The 23,831-nt window shown below is 61.1% G+C and overlaps 1 protein-coding gene across 3 annotated transcripts; it reads left to right on the top strand.

Moving 5' to 3' along the window:
- Positions 1–290: 290 nt before the first annotated feature.
- IP6K3 (inositol hexakisphosphate kinase 3) lies at positions 291–22,471 on the top strand. 3 transcript variants are annotated; one of them, XM_084891197.1, is made up of 7 exons: positions 291–528; positions 2,490–2,613; positions 10,595–10,911; positions 16,766–16,982; positions 17,905–18,080; positions 18,959–19,134; positions 21,057–22,471. In XM_084891197.1, exons 3-7 carry the CDS (start codon positions 10,716–10,718, stop codon positions 21,522–21,524), a joined length of 1,233 nt encoding a protein of 410 aa, XP_084747323.1. In that variant the 5' UTR covers positions 291–528; positions 2,490–2,613; positions 10,595–10,715; the 3' UTR covers positions 21,525–22,471. The 3 variants fall into 3 exon arrangements, with proteins under 3 accessions (XP_084747323.1, XP_084747322.1, XP_084747324.1); XM_084891196.1 differs by having other exon boundaries at positions 2,473–2,613; XM_084891198.1 differs by lacking the exon at positions 2,490–2,613.
- Positions 22,472–23,831: the final 1,360 nt, after the last annotated feature.

Below are 23,831 nucleotides of genomic sequence, written 5' to 3'. Positions count from 1 at the left end.
GGAACTGTCGTCTCCAGAGCGGAAAACTGGGTGTGAGGGCCGCCCGGGGAGGGAGCACTATCAGGCCAAGGCTTCCTGCCGGCCTGGAAGAGGGAAGGGACCGGCCTTCTGCTGGGGCGGCTCCTGACTCCAGCGCCCCAGCACCTGGTGCCAAAGCCACAGCAGGGCGCGCGGGGGGGGGGGGGGGGGGGGGGCTGGGAACGCAGTCTGAGTGCACACACTGACTCATCCACCAAGGGTACGGGGAGCCTGCTGCTGTGCTGCCCGCTGGGGGTCCAGTGAGCAGACTAGGCAGAGCTCGTCCTTAAGTCCTTGAGGAAGGGGAGCCTGCAAGGAGCAGACAGGGGGCGTGGGAGTGCCGCTGCGTCTGGGACAGCTGCTGTTACGCACGCACGGTGCCGGGCAGATGTCAGAGACCAGGGAGGGCTTCTCGGAGGAGGTGATGCGTGCTGGCGTCCAAAGGGCAAAGAGGGGTTAGCCAGCGGGCGCTGTGAGGCCAGGTGTCCCGGGCAGAAGGGCCCGCACAAGGCGAGGCTGGAGGTGGCGGGCTGGCCTGGGAGGGCTCTTAGCTGAGGACAAGGGGGCCCTGGAGGGCATTAAGCAGGGAGGTGGTGTGACCCGAGTTGTTTCCAAGGATCCTCTGGGTCAGCGGTCGGCAAACTCATAGTCAGCAGAGTTTGACTACAGTACAACGATTGAAATTTCTTTAGAGAGCCAACTTTTTAAAACTTAAACTTCTTCTAATGCCACTTCTTCAAAATAGACTCGCCCAGGCCGTGGTATTTTGTGGAAGAGCCACACTCAAATGGCCAAAGAGCCGCAAGTGGCTCGCGAGCCACAGTTTGCGGACCACGGCTCTGGGAGGAAGGATTGCAGGGTGGGGGGGGGCGGCGGTGAAGGGTGGCCCTGTGAGGAGTCCTCGCTGAGGGAGGTGGAGGCGGTGGGCGGGCAGTGGCTGTGCAGGTGGACGGGTGACGGATAAACCGCCCAGAAGGCAGCAGCGAAGGGAAGGTCCCAGACGGTCCTTCAGGCTGGGCTGGGAGAGGCGAAGGGGAGCCCCGGGGCTGGCCCACCCCTTCCCCGCAGTGGCCGGCATGTGCTCATGAGCCACAGCCGCTGCCTGCCTCCAAGTGGAGGCATCTCCGAGCTGGTCTGGGATGTTCTGCCCACGAAGAGCCAGGCTGGTCAGGGCCATTTCCTGGTGGAGGGACGGCCAGGCCCAGGTGGGCGGGAGCTGCCCCGGGGCAGAGGGGCCAAGGCCAGGCTGTGGGAAGAGGCTCGGCACATCTTGCAGGTGATTCCCAGCTTCGGAAAGTGACCGTGGTGGGCACTTGGCCACGGTGGGACAGAAATAAAGAGGGCCCGGCGCAGGGGAGGGGAGTGATGACATGTCCTGGAACTGCCGTCTCCAGAGCGGAAGACTGGGTGTGAGGCCGCCGGGGAGGCGTAACAGGAAATGCCAGGTCGCCGCTGGCCGGTGGCAGGGGGCCGTGTGTATTTGTGTCTCGGATCACATATCAGGGGCCCAGAATGGTTGCTAGTGAGTGGATAAGAAGTCAGTGTGGTGTCTGGCTCTTTACAACAACAAAACAGCCACAGAAACCAGGTCCTGGCACGTGGCCTGACCCTCAGCCCCTCACTGCCACCCTGGCACACCTCAGACCCTCCAGCATGTGGCCCAGGCTCACCCAGGTGAGCTGTCTCCGCACCCCGAGGGCCTTCGGCCCAGCCAGTGGAGGCTCTAGGGCTCCCAGGACTTTCCTGGGGGGGGGGGGGGGGGCAAGCCCTCTTTTCCAGGGCCAGGCTGGGCAGTGCCAGGGGCCGAGCAGGCAGGCGGCTCCCGGGCCGCCTGGTGAATACGACCTTCCGCCCTGGCCGGGGGTCAGGGGCATGGGATCCTCCACTCACTTTAAACGGGGCCTCAGGACTCCAGGCCCCTCATGCCGCGGGCGCAGCCCTGAATGAGTGGGGAGGACTTGGGCGGGCGGGTGTCCACCACAGGAGGGGCAGCTGGGCGGTGGGCGGGCGGGCCCCTGGCTGAGGCCGTCCCAGGACACCTTGTACTTTGCTGCTAAGACATCTGTTGCGCAGCTTGTGCCGTGCCAGGCCCGGAGTGGGTGCAGGCACACTGGGCGGACAGCTGGCCTGGGGAACACCCCTGGGGAAAACGCAGAGAGGTGGGGACGAGGGTGGGGCAGGAAGACGGGGGCAGGGGGGGGGGGGAGAATGTGACCCCCACCCTAGCCTTGCCTCATCAACTAAGGATCAAAACACAACCAGGGGCCTTGGCAAGTGGCCTTGGCTGCCAGGACCTGACATCAGCCGGGCAGCGGGGCAGCCCTCACCCCGGCCACTCCCCTCCCCCTCTGCCTCCGTCCCCTCCTGCCCAGGGCAGCTAGCACCAGCTGGCCCGCGGGGTGTGCCAGGCCTGCCAGCTCAGGGGCAGGTGACCTCCCCGCCCGGCCACCACAGCCTGGCCCTCTGCGCAGACCTCTCCACGCTGCCACCGTGGACAGTGGCTCCTCCACCCCAGGCCCCGGGAAGGCCTGTGCCCGCCGCCCTCAGCAGGCTGGACCCTCCCTCCACGCTCTCGCTCTCCCGGAAGGAGCCCTGGTGAGTGCGGCCTGGGGGAGGCATGGGCATGGGCATGGGCTCGCTGCCCCTGACGGTGCCACCGGTCTGAGGGGGGCCTCGCCTCCATCCAAGCTGATTAAGCATCTGCCCGGGGAGGTGGCAGTGTGTCTGTGTGTCTGTCTGTGTACGTGGGGGGCAAGTTCCAGCAGTTCAGCAACATAGAAATTCTGTCATTTGCTTCTCTCCCATCTTGGTCCCCTCCCCTGGACTAATTCCCACCTCTGCTTCCTGCGGCCCCTGCAGGAAGGCAGGGTATGGGGGTGCTGGGCTGAGTGGGGGTGCTGGGCTGAGACGGGGAGGTGCTGGGCTGAGTGGGGGAGGTGCTGGGCTGAGTGGGGGAGGGTGCTGGGCTGAGGGGGGTGCTGGGCTGAGTGGGGGTGCTGGGCTGAGTGGGGGTGCTGGGCTGAGCGGGGGAGGTGCTGGGCTGAGCGGGGGAGGTGCTGGGCTGAGGGGGGTGCTGGGCTGAGTGGGGGTGCTGGGCTGAGCGGGGGAGGTGCTGGGCTGAGCGGGGGAGGTGCTGGGCTGAGGGGGGTGCTGGGCTGAGTGGGGGTGCTGGGCTGAGGGGGGTGCTGAGCTGAGCGGGGGAGGTGCTGGGCTGAGTGGGAGAGCGTGCTGGGCTGAGTGGGGTGCTGGCTGAGCAGGGCGACAGAGGAAGCTGTAGGGGCAGGGACAGGGCTGGAGCCAATGGTTCACACTCCGCGCTGGATTTAACCCTTAGCAGAGCAGCTGTCCCAGGAGAAGTGGCACTGTCCCCTGGGCCCAGGAATGTCCTGTCCCAGCATGTCCTGTCCCCGCAGCCTCACCCTTCGCTGGGGGACCACAGGGCTGGGATGACATCGGCGCCGTGGGCCGTGGCCTGGGGACTGAGAGGGGCCCCCATGGAGGGGGCACAGGTCCGCCATGGGCAGCAGAGACGTGTCACCACCGGGGCCACCTGGGCAGCGGCAGAGTCTGGGGCCCCTCTCACGTGGGCTCGCCGGGCTCTCCGGGGAAGCTGGCCTGAGCCTGAGTCTGCCTGGGCTCCGGATCTGGGGACCTTCCCCAGGGAGCGGACCCCAGGGGCCAGGGGCTGTGGCTCCAGCGCGTAGAGCCCCGGGCTATTGTTAAGGTTTTACTGAGAGGGACTTGAGCCTGCAGGGAGCTGTAAGCAGCACTCGCATAGCCCACTCCTGGAGGTGAAGACCCCACTCCTGGAGCTAAAGCGTAGTTTGCATTTGGCCGTATTGCTTCACCAGCCCAGCCCAGCTCGGGCCGAGTGTTTGAAATACTTTGTAGATGTCCCAGCGCCCCACCCTGCAGGCCCTTCCACCACAGGCTGGCGACACCCCAGCTCCTCCGGAGCCTCCCTCCCGACCTGGAAACGCCTGGGTGGCCTTTGGCCCCGGCCCTCCCAGCAACAGCTCCCTGCTCTCTCCCGCTCCCAGCAGGCCGTGAATAACTCCTTTCCCGGCAGAACCCCCGTGCTGTCTTGTTTACCAGCAGCACAGGGACCAATCGAATAGGGCTCCCCAGGCAGTGGCTGGAGGTGTTACTGAGAGGGTGGGTAAGGCAGGGAGGGGTGTGGGGCGGGAGGGCAGGGAGGGGCCACCCCAGGCCCCCTGCGGCAGCCCTCACCTTATGCTGGTTACTCTTCCTCTTCCCGCTGTGGGGCCCGCTGGCCCCAGGGGACCTGTTGAGTGGAGGTGCTGACTTGGTCCACTCTGCTCAGATGTGTCTCCAGCACCCTCACCCCATTTCTTCCTCCCCAGAAAGCCAGGGTGTGCAATGCCTCGGCAGGAGGCTCAGGGGGGCGTCCTGTGCCCCAAAAGCTGGCAGTTTGACTCCCCGTCAGGGCACATGCCCAGGTCGCAGTTCAATCCTTGGCCGGAGCACATACAGGAGGAATTGATAGATGTTTTTCTCTCGCATCAATGTTTCTCTCCTCTCTCCCTTCATCTCTCTAAAATCAATGAAAACATACCCTTGGGTGAGGATTGAAAACAAATAAAAATAAACACCCTTTAAAAAAAGAAAAAGCAGGGGTGGCGAGCAGGGAGCCTGAGGTGATCAATCTTGACAACTTCTGAGCTAAAACGGGCGTCTGGGCTGCCTGAGGGCTGCCGAGAGCCAGGCTGGTCAGGAATGTGCCTGGTGCCAGGGGACCCGCGGTGGTTGTGGCTGAGGTTTTGGTGGCTCCCTCTTGCGGGCCGTGGCGGCGGCTGCCCTCTGCTGGCGAAAGGCTTGCTCGCTCACCCCTTTCTCCCCGGTAGGCTCCCTCTTCAGCTGGCCCGTTCAGCTCTGTGGCCTGAGGACCTCACACTCACACACTCACACACACACTCACACTCACACACTCACACACTCATCACACACTCACACACTCACACACACACTCACACACTCACACACTCATCACACACTCACACACTCATCACACACTCATCACACACTCACACACACACTCACACACTCACACACTCATCACACACTCACACACTCACACACACACTCACACACTCACACACTCATCACACACTCACACACTCACACACACACTCACACACTCACACACTCACACACACTCACACACACACACTCACACACTCACACACTCACACACTCACACACTCATCACACACTCACACACTCACACTCACACACTCACACACTCATCACACACTCACACACACACTCACACACTCATCACACACTCGCACTCACACACACTCACACACACACACTCACACACTCACACACACTCACACACACACACTCACACACTCACACACTCACACACTCATCACACACTCGCACACTCACACACACACACTCATCACACACTCACACACACTCACACACTCATCACACACTCGCACACTCACTCACACACACACACACACTCATCACACACTCATCACACACTCGCACGGCACCCTTGCTCCCCTGTTGTGTCTTGACCTTAAACAGCCGTTTCTCCTGTGGCCGTAGTAGCTGTGCTCCCCGTGGGCCAGACCTTCCACCTCGGCTCCATGCCTCCTCCATGAGGGAAGGGGGAGGTGGGGGGGGTGCCCTGCGTCGGGGAGTGTGAGGTCTGGTGTGGCAGAGTCCAGGATCTGCGTGTGGCTTTCAGGGGGTGTGCTGGGGCTGTCTGAGGTGGGGATATGTTAGGGGGCGGAGAAGCCCCCCCCCCCGCCCCAGCCCCCCAGAGCGGCCCTCCTGCGCCCGGCGTCTGAGCCAGCCGGCCCCGTGCTCCGTGACAGTGTGCTCAGAGCACTGCCGTGCTGCAGCAATCGCCCTAGTACAGTCACATTCGGTCCCAAGCTGGAGGAACATAGGGAGATTTTAAATGTTAAGACAAAAGGAGAGACTCTTCTCTCAAGGGACAGAACCAGCCCGGACGTGAGTAGCTGCCGCTGAAGCCTGGCTCTGCGGTGGAGCCACTCGGCCTCGCTGGGAGGCGCCGAGGGGGTCCCCCCGGGTCCAGGCAGGACAGGCCCACAGCCCCCGAGGCATTTTAGAACGGATTAACACGTGCCTTTTCCTCCGGAGAATCATCCTGTGCTTTCCCCCGGGACGGCCCGCTCACCACCTGAGCGGCTCCCCACGGCTCCCGGCCTCCTCCCTCAGGTGCTCCGGCATTGCGGGCGCTGAATGGTGTCTGCGCCGGCCTCTGGCCCCGAGAGGCCTTCGGGTGGGCGGCGGGCCTCAGAGGCCACGGCTCCGCTGTGAACCCGCAGGCCACACCTGCCGAGTTTCAGATCTCGTTCTTCCATGGCCTGTCCCCTCCCAGAATGCCCCACCGGGCTTATAGGGAGCTGGCCCCCAAGGCTCCACCCGCGATCGCAGCGCCCCCCTCCCTGCAGTGAGCGCGGGGACAGGCTCCTCTGATCGCACGGCAGCTGCCCTCTGTCCCCTCACGATGTCCAGCAAGTGTGGGGCCGTGAACCCGGCCAGGCCCCGCAGCGTCCTGCCTCTCCTCCCCAAGCAGCCTCCCTCCTCCCGACAGCTCCCTGCACACAAACAGCCCCTCCTCAAGCCCCCCCACCGCCCCCGGCCAGGCCGACACCCCTCCCCCTTCTAACTAGGGCCCATTTTCAGCGTAATGTTTCCCTACGAGTCCCCCTGCGATACTCATTACACTTTTAGTATCTGTTGATTGAGAAAATAGATGATGATAAAAACGCCTAGGAATGCAATAATGCCTTTAAATGAATTTGTATCTCGGTAATCACCCAAGCGCTGGCATACACTTGAGAAATGATGGTGCTCCGTGGCTGTGTGGAGTCTGCAGAGGATGCGGGCGCTGCTGCGGCTCTGGGCAAGGCCTCCACAGGCCGGCGGGCACCCTCCCCCGGGCACCGATAGCCCACCTGCCCGCGCCCGGGGAGCGTCCACGAGGCATGCTGCCCGCTGTGGCCCCGCACGCCCAGCGGCCAGGGTCCTGAAAGGCTCCCGGGTCTGATGTCCACCGCCGAGGCACACCGCGTGGAGGGGCCCGGGACAGGACGCTGGCCTGAGCGCCTGCTTGGGACCCGGGACCCAGGATCCAGAGGGAGATGCGCCAGGGGCAGGCGAGGCTGTGAGGTCTGTGTCGGAGGCATGGGGGCCGCGTCGGAGGCGTGAGGGCCCCGTCAGAGGCGTGAGGTCTGAGTCAGAGGCGTGAGGGCCATGTCGGAGGGCGAGAGGACCACATCAGGGGCGTGAGGTCTGTGTCGGAGGCGTGAGTGCCACGTCGGAGCTCGTGAGGGCTGTGTCGGAGGCGTGAGGTCCGTGTGGGGGTGGTGAGGGCCTTGTCGGGGGCATGAGGGCCGCGTGAGCACCGCGTCGGAGGGCGAGAGGGCCGCGGCAGAGGCGTGAGGTCCGCGTCGAAGAGCGTGAGGGCTGTGTCGCAGGCCGTGAGGGCCGCGCCAGGGGCATGAGGGCCGAGTCGGAGGCGTGAGCTCTGTGTCAGAGGGGAGGGCGTGAGGGTCGCATCAGAGGCGAGGGCCGTCTCAGGAGAGTGCCTTGCCTGCCCTCCCAGCACCAGGCTGAGTCAGCTGAGAGTCACCCACGCAGTGATGGGTGCGTGTGGGGACGCGGGGAAGAGGCCTCCCTGGAGCATCGTGACCAGGCCGAGGCGGTGGGAGGGAGCCCAGTGCGTCCCGGGGCCTTGGCCAGCTGCGGGGGCCGGGCAGACGGCTCCTGCTCCTTGCCCAGTGCTGTGAGGACAGACCCAGGGCCCAGAGGCGCTGAGCCCGGCCAAGGCCCGCGCCAATGACGAGGGCCTGCGCGCCAAAGGGAGGCCTGGGCCAGAGTCTGCGGGTTGAATTAGTTCCTGGGACTCCGAGGGGGAATGGGGATGGAGGCCTTCTCTGGCTTGTCCCAGAGCAGGAGGCTGCACACCAGACAGAGAGAAACCCTCCGACTTCTTGGGAATCCAGGGTCAGCTTCCTGCCGCGGGAGGTGGTCCATGCTGACGCCATGCCCGCTGCCCCCCGCCACTCCTGCTCACCAGCCCGTCAGCCGCAGCAGCAGCTCTGGTCTGAGGAGACGTCTCCTAGATACATGCGAGGAGGACCCTTGAGAGAAAGAACCTCGGCTTCCCCGGCTTCCAGGCCAGCTTTTTGAAAAGTACAGGGTGACTGCCCACCTCGCCCCACCTAGGGCGGGAGAGCCCGGGTCGCCCTGAGGCTCCTCCCGGCTCTGAAAGGCTCAGCCAGGGCCCCGAGGGCGGCTGGGAATGGCAGTGCCTCTCGGGTCTGTTGCGGCCCAGGCTCTAGGTGCACCGACACTCCTGAAGGTTGAGGCGAGGAGACCACATGCCACTAGATCATCAGGGTCGGAGAGATAAGACATCAACTTGGGGATAAGAAAACTTGTCTTGTCCCAGCACAGCCAGCGACTTGGGGTCACTGATCAAGTCCCAGCCTTCCTGGGGCTCCGTTCCTGACTCTCAGAGATCACAGTAGCCTCAGCTGCCCCAAGGCATGGCGGGGAAGCAGGCTCTGGGCTAATGTTCAAATCCCCGTTCTCCCCACACTAGCTGGGTGCACATGGGCAAGTTACTTAGCCTCTCTGTGCCTCATTTTCCTCGTCCGTGAAGTGGGTCCCGGTGGTGGAGATGCTTTAACCGCTCATCTATGTAAAGCACCTGCAGCACTGCCGGCCCACACAGGGGCGGTGTTACCGCCAGCATCACTTCCTTCCCACGCTGCGCTGTGAGCTGCATCCTGGGCTCAGAGCCCCTCAGGGAGGTGGGGGAAGGGAGGACGGAGAGGACGGAGTGGCCTGCCCAGTGCGGGAGGGGGCTGTGGGGGGCTGCTGAGGCGCTGCCGGGGAGTGTCAGTGAGCTGGGCCGCTCAGCTGGGCCAGCCTGGTTAGTGCTGGGCCCGACCCAGGAGACTGTGAGGGACAAGGCCCAGGTTCCTTCTAGGAGTGGCTGTAAATGAATCTTACAATCTGCTGTCCCTCTAATGACAGGAGAGCCTCTGCCTCCTCGCCCCAGGCTCAGGAGAGCTGGCAAAGGATGCCCCAGGCCAACCTGGCCAGAGGAGGGGTGTCGGGCCACCTCAGTTTTTCTCTTCTTCCCAGAAGGCTTTTCTGAGCCTTCCCAGGTGGGCTCACCTCTGCAGTCTGAGAGCAGAGCAGGGGAAGGCTTGGGCTGTGGTCTTAGGCACAACCCCCCTCGCCACCAGGCCTGGCCTCCTCACCCCAAGGCCTCCCCAGCAGCCCCACCTGCACAGCCAGGCCCCAGCCACGCAGGCAGCTCTGATGCCTCACCCTGCACCCAGAAAGCAAATGCACAAACCAGGCGGAAGACGCCTGCCGCTTCCTAAGGGGCGGGCACTCTGCTCGGAGCAGTAGCAGATGGGGGAGGCCCCTGGGGAAGGAGAGCAGGCTGGGGTTTTCAGGGCCTTCTGGCAGGCAGCGAGGGAGGCCCTCTGGGCCAGGGTCCACACACAGCGACAGGCACTGCTGTGCTACGAGTCCGCTGGCCACTCCCCGTCTGGACTGAAGGTCGTCTGGAGGGTCCATCATGCCCAGCACCGCCCAGCCTGGTCACCTCCTCGGCCGGGAGCCCCGCAGAGGGGAGTGTCAATAACTCGGCAGTGACAGGCTCCGCTGTGAGAGCGTCCTCAGGAAGTGTCTCCTGGGCACCCTCCCGAGACAAGGGCAGGACGCTGTAGGAGCTGCATTTGCAACCAAGTCCCAGCGTCTGCCTGAGGCCCAGCAAGCCCACCCTTCGGGAGGAAAGGGGAGCAGCAGCTGACGGAGGACTAGGCCCAGAGGCAGGAAGTCTGCTTTACTTCTGCCTCTGCTCCTGGACCCCAGCCAGGAGGCTCGGGCCTCGCTTTCCTCATTTGCAAAGTGGTGGTGAGAGAGCCTGCCTTTCCCAAGGCAATAATGCCAGAAATACTCATGATCAATCACATTTATTGAGCACTTAGCTCTGGGCCCTGGGCTCATCTGTTATCTCAATTCTGCCCCTAACTCCATGAGGCAGGCACCATTACAATCCCATTCCACAGAACACTGAGGCCAAGAGAGGTCTAGAGGCCCATGGTCACAGCAGTTACGTTGTGGAGCCAGGATGGAAATCCACGGTGCACTCTACTGCGAAGATGAAGCCTTCTGCACCCAGGCCCTGTGGATGCTGAGTCCCCGACAGCAGAGCCCTGGGCCTGGGGTCGTGTTCCCCCAGGGAGGCAGGCAAACTCTGGAAGCCTATAGTCATGTGTACTGTTTTTGTTTTTTTTTAATGTTTGAATATTTAAATGCAAAAGGTACAAAAGTATATTTACTAGTAGAGAAGTCTCCCTCTCAGCCTGCTCCCCAGGGGAAACCACTGTTCCTAGTTTCTTGTAACAAATTATTCCAGAAGTAATCGATGCCCATTTACGGTCTTGTTCACTCCCCGGGACTGGGGGGCTCTGTGTCCCTCCCGGTGGCTGGGGGTGGCTCTGTGTCGCTCACATCACTTCCGCCCTCCTCTGCTCCCCAGGGGCCCGCCGTCCACCGCTGGGAGGAAAGCTGTGCTATGAGAGCGGCCCAGGCCCAGGAGAAAGGTGCGGACCTCTGACGCCCGGCCTTCTGTCCTGGAGCTTCAGCTGCTGCCTCAGGACATGGTTGTGCAGGACAGTGCGGACCCCGGAGACACCGGGCTGGTGCTCCTGGAGCCCTTCCTGCACCAGGTGGGGGGGCACCTGAGTGTGATGAAGTATGACGAGGACACCGTGTGCAAGCCCCTGGTCTCCCGGGAGCAGCGGTTCTACGAGTCCCTGCCACTGGCCATGAGGCGCTTCACCCCGCAGTACAGAGGTGAGTGTCCGCGCAGACGCGCTGGGGCCACCACACTGGGCCGGGCCGGCTTGGTGTGTGTGGCGGTTGCCATGGAGACATACCCTTTTCCTGCAGCCAGTTTGCTGTCCTAGTTTCTCAGAACTTCAAGTTCCGGGTCTGGAGTATAATAGCATTTGGAGTCCTTCCAAATTAGCTCAAGCACCGGCTTCGAGGAATTAGGAACCGAGTGAAGTGGGCGCGTGGCTGGGCTTGGGAGCGCGTGGCTGGGAAACACAGGGCCCTGGACGGGACAAGGCGGGCTGGGGCACCACACCGCAGGTTTAGGAAGCCTGGTCCAGGGCAAAGCCCTCCAGCAGGACCTGGGGAGGCGGGCACGGAGCATGTGTATTCTGCCCTGAGCACCAGGGGGCTCTGGTGGAGAAGACTGGCGGGGGCTGCCCACATGGGCCCAGGCAGGACCTCCGGGCAGAGCCTTGGCTGTGGTCCACGCCCAGCCTTCTGTACATGAGGTTCCCGGGCCCATCCAGCCTGCCAGCCCCAAGCCCGATGGCATGCATACTCAGCGAAAAGGCCTCCTTTAGAGGGTCCAGATGTGACCAGGTGTCCAGAGTGCGTCGCAGTGATTGAGAGCCTGGGGGCGGCCTGTCTACATCGGCACCCCAGTGCGGCTGATCTCACACTGCACCCGAGTCGCTGGGATTGCGGGGAGTGGGGGAGAGAGAGACGGGACATGCAGGTTCCCAGGGCCCACCCCAGACCTGGGAATCAGAACACCCCATTTGAGACCACTGGTTGGGGGCCCAGGCCTGAGCCATGGGCACTGCTTCAGTCTGGCCTGCCGGGCCCTCCTGAGGGTCTGAGACTGGATGATGGCATCAGACACTAGACGGGTGGGGGTGCAGCCTGGGCGGGCCTCCCCTGGGGCCTTCTGGGGCTCTGTGGTCACTGCCCATCTTGTCAGACCACCCCCTGGAATGAATGTCTGTCCTTTTGAGACTGAACTCCACCCAGAAAGGGGTGGCAGGTCCTTTATGGGTGGCCTCCTGCCAGCGGCATTTCACGCTTCCACACAGCTCTGGAGCGCAGGCCCTGGCGAGGCAGGAGAGTGAGCGAAGCTGCCATTGCCGTCCTGTCCCCATGTGCCCATCCTCCAGGGTGAGACTGCACCACCCTCGGTCCACCCCACCCCTGCCCTGATTGTCCCTTGGGCAGGGCCCATCCCATATCCAGCCGGCTTGGGGCTCTGCTAAGGTGATAGATTAATCTGACCGAGGCTCGGAGCTACACACGTCACCAGCCACGGGACCTTCTGTCCCCGCCCTGGGCTTCCCTCTGGAGATGGTGTTTCCTGACATCTGCTTCAGGGAACCACAGACACCGCCCAGGTGAGACCACGCAGCCCTGCGGAAGGGGAGGGGGCAACACCCAGTCTGAGGTCCAATGACACAGACACGCTGACCCATTCACGAGCACCACTCAGGGCCCACCTAAGGAATCTCACACCTACAGGCACTGGAGTGGGCCCCGGGGGACCCTCGCCCTCAGTGCAGGGAGCTGAGGTGGGGAGAGGGAAAGGGACCCTTAGGGCTCTCGGCTGGGCACGTCATCTCACACTAAAGTTAGAGTCCCATCTGCTCAGCCTTGGTGGTCCCTCAGTGCCCAACACAATCCCTGTGCACAGTCTGCGGGTACAGACCCAATCCTCACAGCAGCCCCATTTCCCAGGTGAGGGCACTGAGGCAGAGAGGTCACCTGACTTGCCTCAGGGCACAGCCAGTGGGAGGCAGAGCCGGGATCCAAAGCCTCACGGTCTGACTCCCAGGTGAAGCTCTGGCTCCTGCAGCTACTCTTACTGAAGAGATGGAGTCCCCAGATCCAGTGCCAGGGCCGCCCAGCCCAGGGAGGGAGGGATGGGGCGTGCCCGGGGCCACTGGGCTAGCGACCTCCGGTGCCACGCCAGTGCCTACAGGCTGCTATGGGGCCTCCCTTTTCCTCCCCAATCGGAGAAGAGCCCCGAGTGAGGGGCTGTTTCTGAAGCAGCCATTGTGTGCCATGCGGCATGCCTCTGCCTGTCACCACCGCCCGCACTGAGGTGGCCTCAGGGCTGCTGGGACCTCACTCCCAAGCGCGGCCTCCCGACCAGACGCTCACCCTGGGCTTTTGCTGGCTCCCGGTTGTGACAGCGTCTTGGGGCTGCGTGCCTCTGCCTCCCAGCCTGCCCGCCGGCTTCGGGTGAGTGAGGACACGCTCCGGGGTCTAGCTGGCTCATGGATGAGCCTGGTTCAGATTACAGACAGCGAGTGGCCAACAAAGGCTCTCATGAGCTTAAAAATAAACATATGACAGAATATTCACGGCGGAGGAAGCTGCTCAGCTAAACCAAAACTGCTGAGACAGTGGCGTGGCGATAGTGGCAGGGGGCACCGTCTGTCCAGCTGGACGGCAGCAGGTCGAGCTGCTTGGGGAGACTGGGGAGCAGGCAGCCGGGGCTCCCCAGGCAGGAGCAGCATTCTGGGAAGCCATGGGCCTCTGAGGCCTTGTCCCCATGGACACACAGGGCAAGTGGAGGCCAGGCCGGGGCCAGCAGAGCTGTTGAGGAAAAGAACGGTCCAAGTCTCTAGCAGACTGGATTCCTCCGACACCCGCTCCCGTCAAGGAGGCCCCAAGGAGGCAGCGCGAGACTGCTCCAGGGCCTGATCTGCGCCAGGCCTCAGAAGGAAGGGCCGGGCTGAGCCAGGGAGGGGAGCGGGGGGAGAGCAGGCAGGCCAAGGGAGCCAGAGCCAGAGCCAGAGGCGCGCAGGAAGACGAGCGAGGAGGCAGGGACACGAGCCTGGGGGTAGCTCCGGAGATATAAGAAACAGAGATGACTGGATTTTGTTGGCTTGGGGTTATTTGCACCTCAGCTTGCTCCATCTGTTCGGACACTCGGGACGGATAAGATCAGACACAGTGATCCTGAAGAAGCAGGTGAAGGGCACACTCTTATCCCGCAGGCCCAGGCTCCAGGGCGGGTTTCTGGCAGGGCCCTCACCACAGCCGCCTCAGTGGGAAAGGCCAGGGGCCACCTGACGGTAACTTGACCTTCATGAGACCCAGGAGGTCCTTGCCCTTGGCCACACACCTCCTGGCTCCCAGGCAGCCAGCAGGCTCTGAGCACCCAAGGCCAGTCGTGGAGCAAGTGAGCTCACCCCTTCTCACGTGGGGAGAGGGTGGGCTCAGGCCCGAGATGGTGTCCAGGCCAGTGCCCCGCCCTAGAACAAGCATGACCCCCACCAAGGACCCAGGGCTGGCCACATCCCCGGCCCCGGCTTCCTGCGGCTCCCAGCGCTGCAGCGCCTCACAGCACGGCGGGGCGCAGCCTGCTGGCTCCACAGACAGGATGGCCAGGACGAACATGACCGGAGGGCGGGTGTCCTCGGCCACACGTGGGTTGGCCCTATGACCGCATGGCGCCTCCCAGGAAAGCCTCAGCCCCCTGGGACAGCTGTCCTCCTTCCACAGCCAGGTGGGGGCGGCTCCTCAGGGCGCCAGGCCTCTGACCTTGGGCAAGATATCCAGTCTCTCGAGGCCCCTGACCGTCGGCCTGCGTAGCGCTGGTAACAGATGAAGGCCCACGAGGCCGCGCAGGGTGTGGCAGTCACTGAGGGGCGATGGGGTCGCAGTCCTTGCCTGCCACCGCCCTGCTCTGTGGGCTTGGTCTCCAGGTAAACTGAACTGTGGTGTTCAGTACAGCATTACCGTTAGGGTCACTGACTTTACAGCCCGGGTGAGCTGAGGAGAGCAGAGTACAGTGGTGCCTCACACAACGAACTTAATTCGTTCCAGGAGCAAGTTTGTTATGCGAAAAGTTCGTTATGTGAAACGCGTTTTCCCATAACAATACATGTTAAAAAAAATAATTCGTTCTGTAGCATAAAATATGCTAAGATGACATAAAAAAGATAAATTTTTTGTTATTATTTTTATTTAGATACATCTAAAAACATAATTTTTTTTAAAAAAAACACACATTTTTTTAATTTTAAGACAGACTAAGTAGAGTCTACCGAATCTTGCACATCTTCATCCATTTTCTGTTTTTTGGCCGATGGTTTCATGAAAAACCTGTCCAAAGTCGTTTGTTTTTCTCTTTTCTCCAACATCTGCCGGAAATAACGGACAAGAGTATTGGAGTAAAGATCGTTGATCCTGTTTGCTTCAGCTGAATCCGGATAGTGGGCATTGGTAAACTCCTGAACTGCTTTCCATTTGACCAGGATGTTCTTGATGTCAGCAGTTGGGATTGGTTGATTGTTTGATTGTTGCTCCTCGTTATCAGATGACGCTTCCCTTTGAGCATTGTCCTGTTGCTGGACCAGAAGTGCTTGGAGCTCTTCAGTTGTCAGCTCTTCTTCGTGTTCCTCGGGCGAAGCAGTCGTGGAAGCTCGGGCAAAGCGGTCGTGGAAGCTCGGGCGACTTCGTTGTGTGAAATGAAGTTCGTTGTATGAATCATGAAATGAAGTTCGTTGTGTGCAGCGTTCGCTGTGCGAGGCGTTCTTTATGCGAGGCACCACTGTATTTTTAGGAGCTGGAGGAAATGAACATCACTCTCAGCCTGCAGAACGAGGGCACCAGGAACCCCCGGGACGGCACTGGCTGGAGAGCGGCTGCTGAGTTAGGGGGCAGCCCGAGTGTCCGCCCAACCAGCCTCAGAGGGCCGGGCGGGACGCAAGCAGGAGCTCAGCTGCCTTCAGAGCGGCTTCCACGGCATTACCTTGAACGCTGACAGGTGGCCCTGTGGCTGGGCAGGAAAGAAATATCCGGAAGCCCAGGCAGCTGGGTCAGGGACCAGCAGAGAATGAGAGGCCCCTGCAAAGGGCTGACGTGAGGAGCATGCTTTAAAGGAACCATTAGCACAGGGGCTCAGGAACCGCAGGGACCCCGGAAAGCTGTCACCCCCAGGTCTGCAGGCCGAGTGCGGACCACAGCACTGAGACCTGGCTCTCCCAAAACCTCGCATGGCGGTCTCCTGCGCCATGACCAGGAGGGCCCCTCCCTCTTCGCCAGCCCCCGCTGCCGCCAGCCCCAGGCACGGAGGCCGGGACTCTGCCACGGGAGTGAGAAACCCAAAGGGGCTGCCAGCCGTGACCGTCTGGCCGGGCTGATCACCCGCGTGGCCGCCGGCAGAGGAGCCCAGGCAGCGCGGCTCGCTGGATTTGCTCGCCCGCCACTCCCAGGGAGGAGGGGACGTCCAGCCTTAGTTGCACCGCCAGTGGCCGGGAGGCCCTGTGAGCTGGGGCATCTCTCAGGCCCAAAGCACCACACTCCTCCCACCATCTTCATGGGCCGAGCGGCTACTAGTAACCAGAGGAACCGTGAGCCCCGCTGTCCAGGCCAGAGAAGGGAGGGTGGATGAGCGTGAGCCCTGCAGGCTTGCCTGATACCAATGAGGGAGAGAGAGGACGATGGAGGAGGCAAAGACCGGGGGCAGGAAGGTATGCCCCCCCCCCTGACACTCTGGCGGGGGCCCCTCTTGGCAGACCAGCTCTGACACCCAGAGGTGGGGCCAGCTGGGCAGCTGTGGTGTGACTGGGAAGGGGTGGCTGTGCACAGAGGGCCTGGGATGCGAGACAGACGTACAGGCTGCTTTGTTCAACGCATGAAGGCACAGACAAGCGCCCAGAGCAGAGGTCAGCCCGCGGCTATTTCCGAGGGCTCCAGCTCTGGGCTCCTTCTGGAGCAGGTCAGGTTCAGGCTAAACCAGGCCGTGAGAAAGGAGCTGGGAAAAGGGAAGGGTGACCACCGCCATTAAACTGCTCAGCAGGGTGCCGCCTGACACTTGTCATCCCCTCTGGTTCCTTCCCCCCTCCCCCCCCCCCCATGTGCTCCGCAGGCACCATCACGGTTCACCTACAGAAAGACAGCCTCGGCCACCTCAGCCTGGTCGCCAGCCCCCTGCGGGAGAACCAGGAGTCCTTCAAGGTCTCCGCGGGGCCAGCGGTGGTGGCGATATGGCAGAAGCTCCAGCAGACCAGCGGCGGCGGTGGCGGTGGCGCGGGGACCCTCTCCCAGTGGCATCACGCCCAGCTGGCACGCGCGCTCCAGGAGAGGTGAGGCCACTTGGCGGACGGCAGAGCTGGGAGCTCGTCCCAGCGGGACCAGCACTGCTCCCCCTGTGCCAGGGCCCAGGGCGCCCAGGAGGCCGGGCGGAGCGCGAAAGCCCCGGTGAGGCTCTGTCCAGACTGAGACAAGAGGACGCCATTGTCCGTGCCTCTGGAGGGAGGGCTGGGGCGCTCACCGGGCACCTGGTGAGCATGCAGGGCCCCAGGCAGAGCAGGCGCTCGGTGCTGTTTGCTTAGTTAAGTTCCTGTTTCACGGAGACCATGAAGCGTCTCTGGGCAGAAGCCCGGAAGAGCAGAGATGAGGGAAGGGCGGCCCCTCTCGGGAACCACCTTTCCTCAGCAGACGAGGCGGAGGGAAGGCCTCAGCAGCGAGGGCCCCGGAGAGTCTCCACACCCTGGACCTTTTCCACATGAGAAGGACACCTGGGGATTAATGTCCGTGGGAAAACGAGAGCTCTTACAAGGAAAGCTCCCTTCCCCGAGGAGCACCGCAGAGCCAAGTCGGCTCAGTCAGGAAGCCAGGCCCACTGTCTCAGTTCACAGCCAGCCAGGCGCAGGGCAGGAGAACGGCCCAGGACCACGCCCCCCTCCCCGGCCATGGCACTTTGAGGGCTCAAGGGGAAGGCCTAAGCCCCGCCTCCCGGCTCCTGGGGCTGCTGTCCCTCAGTGCCTGCCCCCAGTGAGACCCTCTGAGGGCGGACTTTACACCCCCTGAGGGCAGGCTGCAGCTGGCCAGCCCAGGTGCCCGGGGCGGTTGGGCAGGAAGGGCATCCGAGGCCCCGTCGTGTCCTAGAGAGGAGCCAGGGGCCATCGGGGTCAGAGTCCAGCCCAGGAGGGCCCGCAGTCACAGGGAGGACCCCCTCCAGGCCTCGGGCCCGGCCCTGACTGTCCTGTGCTCCCTCCGCGGCAGCCCAGCCACGGCGCTCCTGAGGTCCGAGTTCCACCTCAGCACCCACGTCGCCTTCCTGGTGGAGGATGCCAACGGGAACCAGGCCAAGAGGGGGAGCTTCAACCCGTGGGGTCTGCACTGCCACCAGGCCCACCTGACCCGCCTCTGCACCGAGTACCCAGAGAACAAGCAGCACCGTATCCTCCCAGCCGCCCTGCCACGGGCGCCCAGGGCAGGAAGGCGCACCTATGGGGGGGGAGGCTGGGGATAGGAGGGGACTGAGGGGGCAGTGAGGGAGGCAGGAGCCCTCAAACCTGGGACCTAGGGGAAAAAATCAGTTCTTTCCCAAAACAAGTCAGAGATGATGTGAGAGCCAGACTGGGAATTGAGCGGAGCCTAGTGCCCTGGTGCCCTGTGTCTGCCCCAGCGCTGGGGCCTCTGTGGGCAGATGGGAATGGCGACTGCCAGGCTGGGTGGGGATGGCGGGGCCTCAGAGGGCTGGGCGGGTCCCCTGCACCACCCCTCCTCCTGCCCCGAGTTCTCCCCGAGCTGGCGGGGGGAGGGGAGGCTCCCCGAGGGAAGGCCATGTGGACTTTCGGGGAGGCACCCCCACCTCAGGCTGCCTGTCCTCCGTGAGCAAACTTGGGCCCGAAGCACCCTCTGTTCCCCACCCCCACCCCCCACCCCCGCTCCTCCCCGCGCTTGGGCGCTGTGTCCCAGGATCCCCTAAGACCCACCTGCAGCCCTAATCCCAGAGAGGCTTCAGCAGGATGATGCCTCCACTAAATCAGTATCCCTGCAACCCACCTCCCCACAGGGGCTGGCCCACTGGGTGACCAGGCGTTTAGCCTATGATTTCCTGCCATAAAGTAAAGTGGGCAAAGCCTGCCAGGATAGCAGGCCTGCGTTTAAACTCCAACCTCAGCGCAAAGGGAGAAGCGCGCCTGCTCACAGCTCCCCGAGGGCGGGTCTCCCTGGTGCGCATGGCCCGGCCCCGGAGGGAAAGCCCTTCGCAGGACCTGCCTGCCTCCGCGGGCGCCTCTGGCCTGGGACCTTCCTTAACCAGCGTGACCAGGGTTCCTGCTGCTGGAAAACGTCGTGTCACAGTACAAGCACCCCTGCGTGCTGGACCTGAAGATGGGGACCCGGCAGCACGGGGACGACGCCTCCGAGGAGAAGAAGGCCCGCCACATGACGAAGTGCGCGCAGAGCACCTCGGCCTGCCTGGGCGTGCGCATCTGCGGCATGCAGGTGGGTGCAGGGGCCCGGCAGGTCCAGGTGGGCACAGTGCCGCCACCCGGACACCAGGCTTTGAGGGAGCATCAGAGGAGGCAGCCGGGCACCCCTCTTCCCCAGGGAAACATCCTGTCTGATACGCTGGGTCTTCAAAGAGCGCCTCTCAGGACAGTGGTGCCAACAGTCTTGGGCAGCTGAGACCCAGTGGCCACGCAGTCCTGCCGCGTGGAGAGCAGAGCTCTGAGGGCAGTGTGAGCGCAGGGGCTGGGAAGATGGGAGGAAGAGCTCTCTGTTGATTCCGCGTTCTCTGACTATGAACTCCGCCTTCCCAGATACTTACCATAAGGCAGTCTGTCTCCAAGTTGTGTTTTTGTTTTTTTAATATATTTTTATTGATTTCAGAGAGGAAGGGAGAGGGAGAGAGGGAAATGTCAACAATGAGAGAGAATCATTGATCAGCTGCCTCCTACATGCCCCCCACTGAGGACTGATCCCACAACCTGGGCATGTGCCCTGATAAACTTGACCTTCTGGTTGATGCTGAACCACTGGTGGGCATGTCTCTGAGTTTTTATTAGAAGTTCTCTCTTCTTACGCCACTTTTTCTGCTCTTGCTACTTGTTCTGGTTAACAAAATGGGAAGGTACAGCCTGAGCCTGGGCAAAGGAACGGTTACTTTTTGCTGCCCCAGGCTCCACACTGCCTTTGTGCTGCTCCGGTGTGGCTCATGCAGAGGCCGCGGACAGGAGGAAATAAACGTTCTCCATGATTTGCTCTTACCATCTACCCACCAAAGCCAGGCATGGGGTGACGGGAACGTCACTCGCTCCTTAACTGAAACTGCCGCCTTCAAGCGGAAGCTGAGTCTGTAAATTGGCTGCACAGATGCCCCTTGAAAGGCTTGGAAGTCTCAGAGCACACGTGTGATGAGCTGGGGTGTAAATGGGATTTCTCTGGACCCTCTGAAACAGAGCTGGCTTATTTAGAAGGTGGGCCTGGCATGTATTGCTGAGGGCTGATTTAGCAGCCCGTCCCCAACCCTCCAAAGGCAAAACCACGTCTATCATATCCTCTGACATCTTCCAACACTGGCTTTCTGTAAACACATCATGTCACCTGAAGGCAGGGGAGGCCGGAGACTGTGTTGGCCAGGTACACGCAGCCCTTCCCAGGGGTGCCAAGCAGCCACATCATTCTCTGGCCTCAGGTCAGTCTCTGCTGCCACCTGTGCCGTCTGCATGAAGTGGGGGCCATTGCTGCTGACCCCATGAATGCCTCTCTTCCCTGCTCCCATCTGGTGGCCCAGACATGACAGGGGAGGGGAGAGAAGCTGGTGCCAAGGCAAGGAGCCACAGCCCCAGAGCTGCTGGCCCCTCCCTCACTACCCAGGCTCCCCTCAGCTGCACAGATGCCCCCAAACTCCATCTTCACCTGATCTAGTCTGTCTTTTATCTCAAAATATTCACCCCACTCTACCCCAGGAGCCATTCTTGTTTCCTTAGAATCCCCAGAGGAAGGACTTCATAAACTTCGTTGGGGAAATTTAATCCAGTTGGCTTCCCAAGGCCATTGGCTGTGATTTCAGATTCCTACTTACACTTCCTAACTTGGGTGTGCTGCTGTTTGAGGAGGGCCGAAGCCAGGGTTTAAACCATGGTTTGGGTTGACATTGGAAATTTGCACCCCAGCCTCTTACTCGGGGTGGGGGTTGCCCCTTGGGGTGAAGGGTCTCTAGCCCTGGATCCCCATTGGAGCTTGTGCAAGAAGCAGCGCAGATGTAAAGCTGAGGGCACATGGAGGAAGCTCCGCTTTCTGTGCACCTCAGCATCCTTGCCCTGCCCCCGGGATTGTTTATGTCATGTCAGCTTGTGACGCTGAGCTAGGCAGGTGCAATTTTTGTTTGTAGTTTCCGAATTTTCTCTTTTTCTTAACATAAGGTTTATCAAACGGATAAGAAGCACTTTCTCTGCAAAGACAAGTACTATGGAAGGAAACTCTCCGTCGACGGGTTCAGACAAGCTCTCTATCAGTTCCTGCACGACGGGACCCGCCTCCGGACAGAGCTGCTGGGGCCCATCCAGCGCCAGCTGCAGGCCCTCCTCTCGGTCATCAGGAGCCAGAGTTCATACCGCTTCTACTCCAGCTCCCTCCTGGTCATCTATGACGGGCAGGAGCCGCCGGAAAGTGCCCCGGGCAGCCCGCACCCTCAGGAGGCTCCGCAGCCGGCACCCGGCAGCTGCCCCGGAGGCCTCCCCAAAGTTGACATCCGGATGATCGACTTTGCTCACACCACGTACAAGGGCTCCTGGAATGAGCGCAGCACCTATGACGGACCAGACCCGGGCTACATTTTCGGCCTGGAAAACCTCATCCAGATCCTGCAGGACATCCAGGAGGGGCAGTGAGCCTGGCGGCCACCCGGTTCTGCAGCATAGAATCCAGAGACCTATTGTAGGATAGTCTAGATGCCCCTTAGACGTTGTCGTCACAATCATAGCTACATCCAGGAGCCATCACTCCACGGCGGGCTGAGTGAAGAGCTGCTGAAGCTGAAGAAGGCAGCTCCGGAGATAATCACACGCCTGGCACCTCATGCTAACGCTGGTCACTCAGGCTGGATGGTCCGGGTGAGATGGTGCAGGAATTAGAGGCAGCATCACAGTGAGACTCTGCAGCGTTTGATTTAACATGCTTCCTTGTCACGCTGCCGTCCTGGCCAGCTGTGATGCAAACCCTCATTGAAGAGGGGCTCCCGGTCATGGTCTGCCTCATGGGCGGCCTGTGCCAAGGGCAGGCGCAGGTGAGGCACACCTCTCACCTTCCTAAGAGGCACTGCAGGGTGAGGGGGGCCGCACTGCCCATCTCACCAGCTGCATGCCAGGTTCTGCACGGACAGGACAACCCCCGCCGAGCTAGCAAACCAGCACCCGAGCCCCACTGCACCTGCGGAGGAAAGGTCTCTTTTCGGACTTCCAAATTCCTGCTGGAAGCAGCCATTCTGCCAGAACCTGGCGGTGAAATGCAGCTTCCAGAGGAGGTCGATGTGCATGCGGAGGAGCCACTGGTGTTAAGCTACACACTCAGCTTTCTGTTTGTTTAGGGGGCAGCGGGGGGTGGGGGCAGTCATAAATGAGGAGCCTGGAGGACGGAGGAAACCAGGCGCAATGTTTACAAGACTGGTGGGTGGACGAGTGTGAAGGCGAAACAAAGAGCAACCGGTTCTAATTAATTCCTTCTTCGGCGCTGTGCAAGCTATTACAATGCCCTTGAGTGGAGCACAGATGCTCCACTCAAGGGCATTGGGAAATAAATTAGGGAAATAAATTTGTTAATAAAATTGCTGAGGTCATCAGTGATTATTTGGTGTGCCTTATTACCCTTTCTGTTTGTTTATTCTGATCATCACACTGTATGCTGGCTCCAATTTATGGGTGACTAGAGTATTCAGCAAGAACCGTTTACTCGGGGACCCAGGGGGAAATGGTAATAAAAGATTTGCATGCATCTACAAGGCAGGCTCCCGGCTTTCCTGAGAACCTTATACAATGCAAAACTAAGTAATTCCTGGATTCTCTGGCTAATTACCATAAACTTTCCAAAGCCCCATATTATTAGAAGAAATAGTAGCCTGAACAAAATACTTTTGTTTAATTTTGTGATACACTGTATGAATTTCAAAGCAAGTTAACTTCTCACCTTATGTTCGGCTGCACTGATGACCATTCATGTGCATGCTCTGTGCTCATGCAGCAGAGCTAAGTCAAAGCCTGTTGGGTGGCAAAAGGGAGTCAGCCGGGAACTAAATATTTGCTAATTTCAAAATGGAGCCCTAAATACTGCCTTTTGTGAGCCACTTCGCTACTTGAGAACCTGGTCCCATATCAACCAAACTCCAAAGCTTCCTGGCGTCGCTCCCGATGCCTCCGCCATCCGCAGCCTGGTGTTGTGGGACTTGCCCGAGGACAAGTATGAGGTGGGAAGGGTCAGCTGGAATCTAAGTCTGTCCAGGCTGGCCACCCATCACTAACTGAGCTGCAGCCACTCTCGGAGCTGCCTCCCTATTCCTGCCCACATGTTCTCCCACTCTTGGCTACTCCTTTGCCCCACAGTGCCCTTCACATCTGGCCTTCCTCCTCCTCTAGCACTCACTGGAGGCCCAGCCCGAATTCCCACCTCCTCCAGAAAAGGCCCCCAATGAAAGTGTAGTTTGTTGCAAGAGACAAAGCTGGCTCCGGCTTTAGACCATTCTTACTGGACTACAGGACTCAGAGGGGTCACCATGGTCCAGAGTCTGGATAAGCTTTGCAGATTCAACAACACAGCTGAATGAGCCACCCAGTTATTGCACACTGGGCCTACGGGAGAACAGGAAGTTATAGAAAAAAGAGATGGGGGTGTGTATGTATTTGACCTGCAATCTGAGTTTACTTAAGGAGGACGGAGCCCAGATGCAGCCATCAGCCAGGGTCCTTGTATGGAACATCAGCTCTTCCCTGCTGCCTCCGCTCAGCACTGCGGAGGATCCAGCTCTGGGGAGCTTGTATTCTCGTTGAGGAAGCAAGAATCACACGCATGAACTGACAACAAACCACACAGACATTTCCCACTGGACGGTGATCTGTGCGGTGCAGAGCGATCCTGAAATTTAAAGCTGAAGACGTTTGCTGACAGCAGAGTTGTCCCAGAAACTGCTGGAGAAGGCGAGATTTCAC

This window comes from Pipistrellus hanaki (genome assembly GCF_964339955.1).
Source record: "Pipistrellus hanaki genome assembly, chromosome: 7".
In the NCBI taxonomy this organism is placed as follows: domain Eukaryota; kingdom Metazoa; phylum Chordata; class Mammalia; order Chiroptera; family Vespertilionidae; genus Pipistrellus; species Pipistrellus hanaki.
Note: the sequence above shows the minus strand (reverse complement) of the source record. Positions and strands in the feature narration are given on the sequence as shown.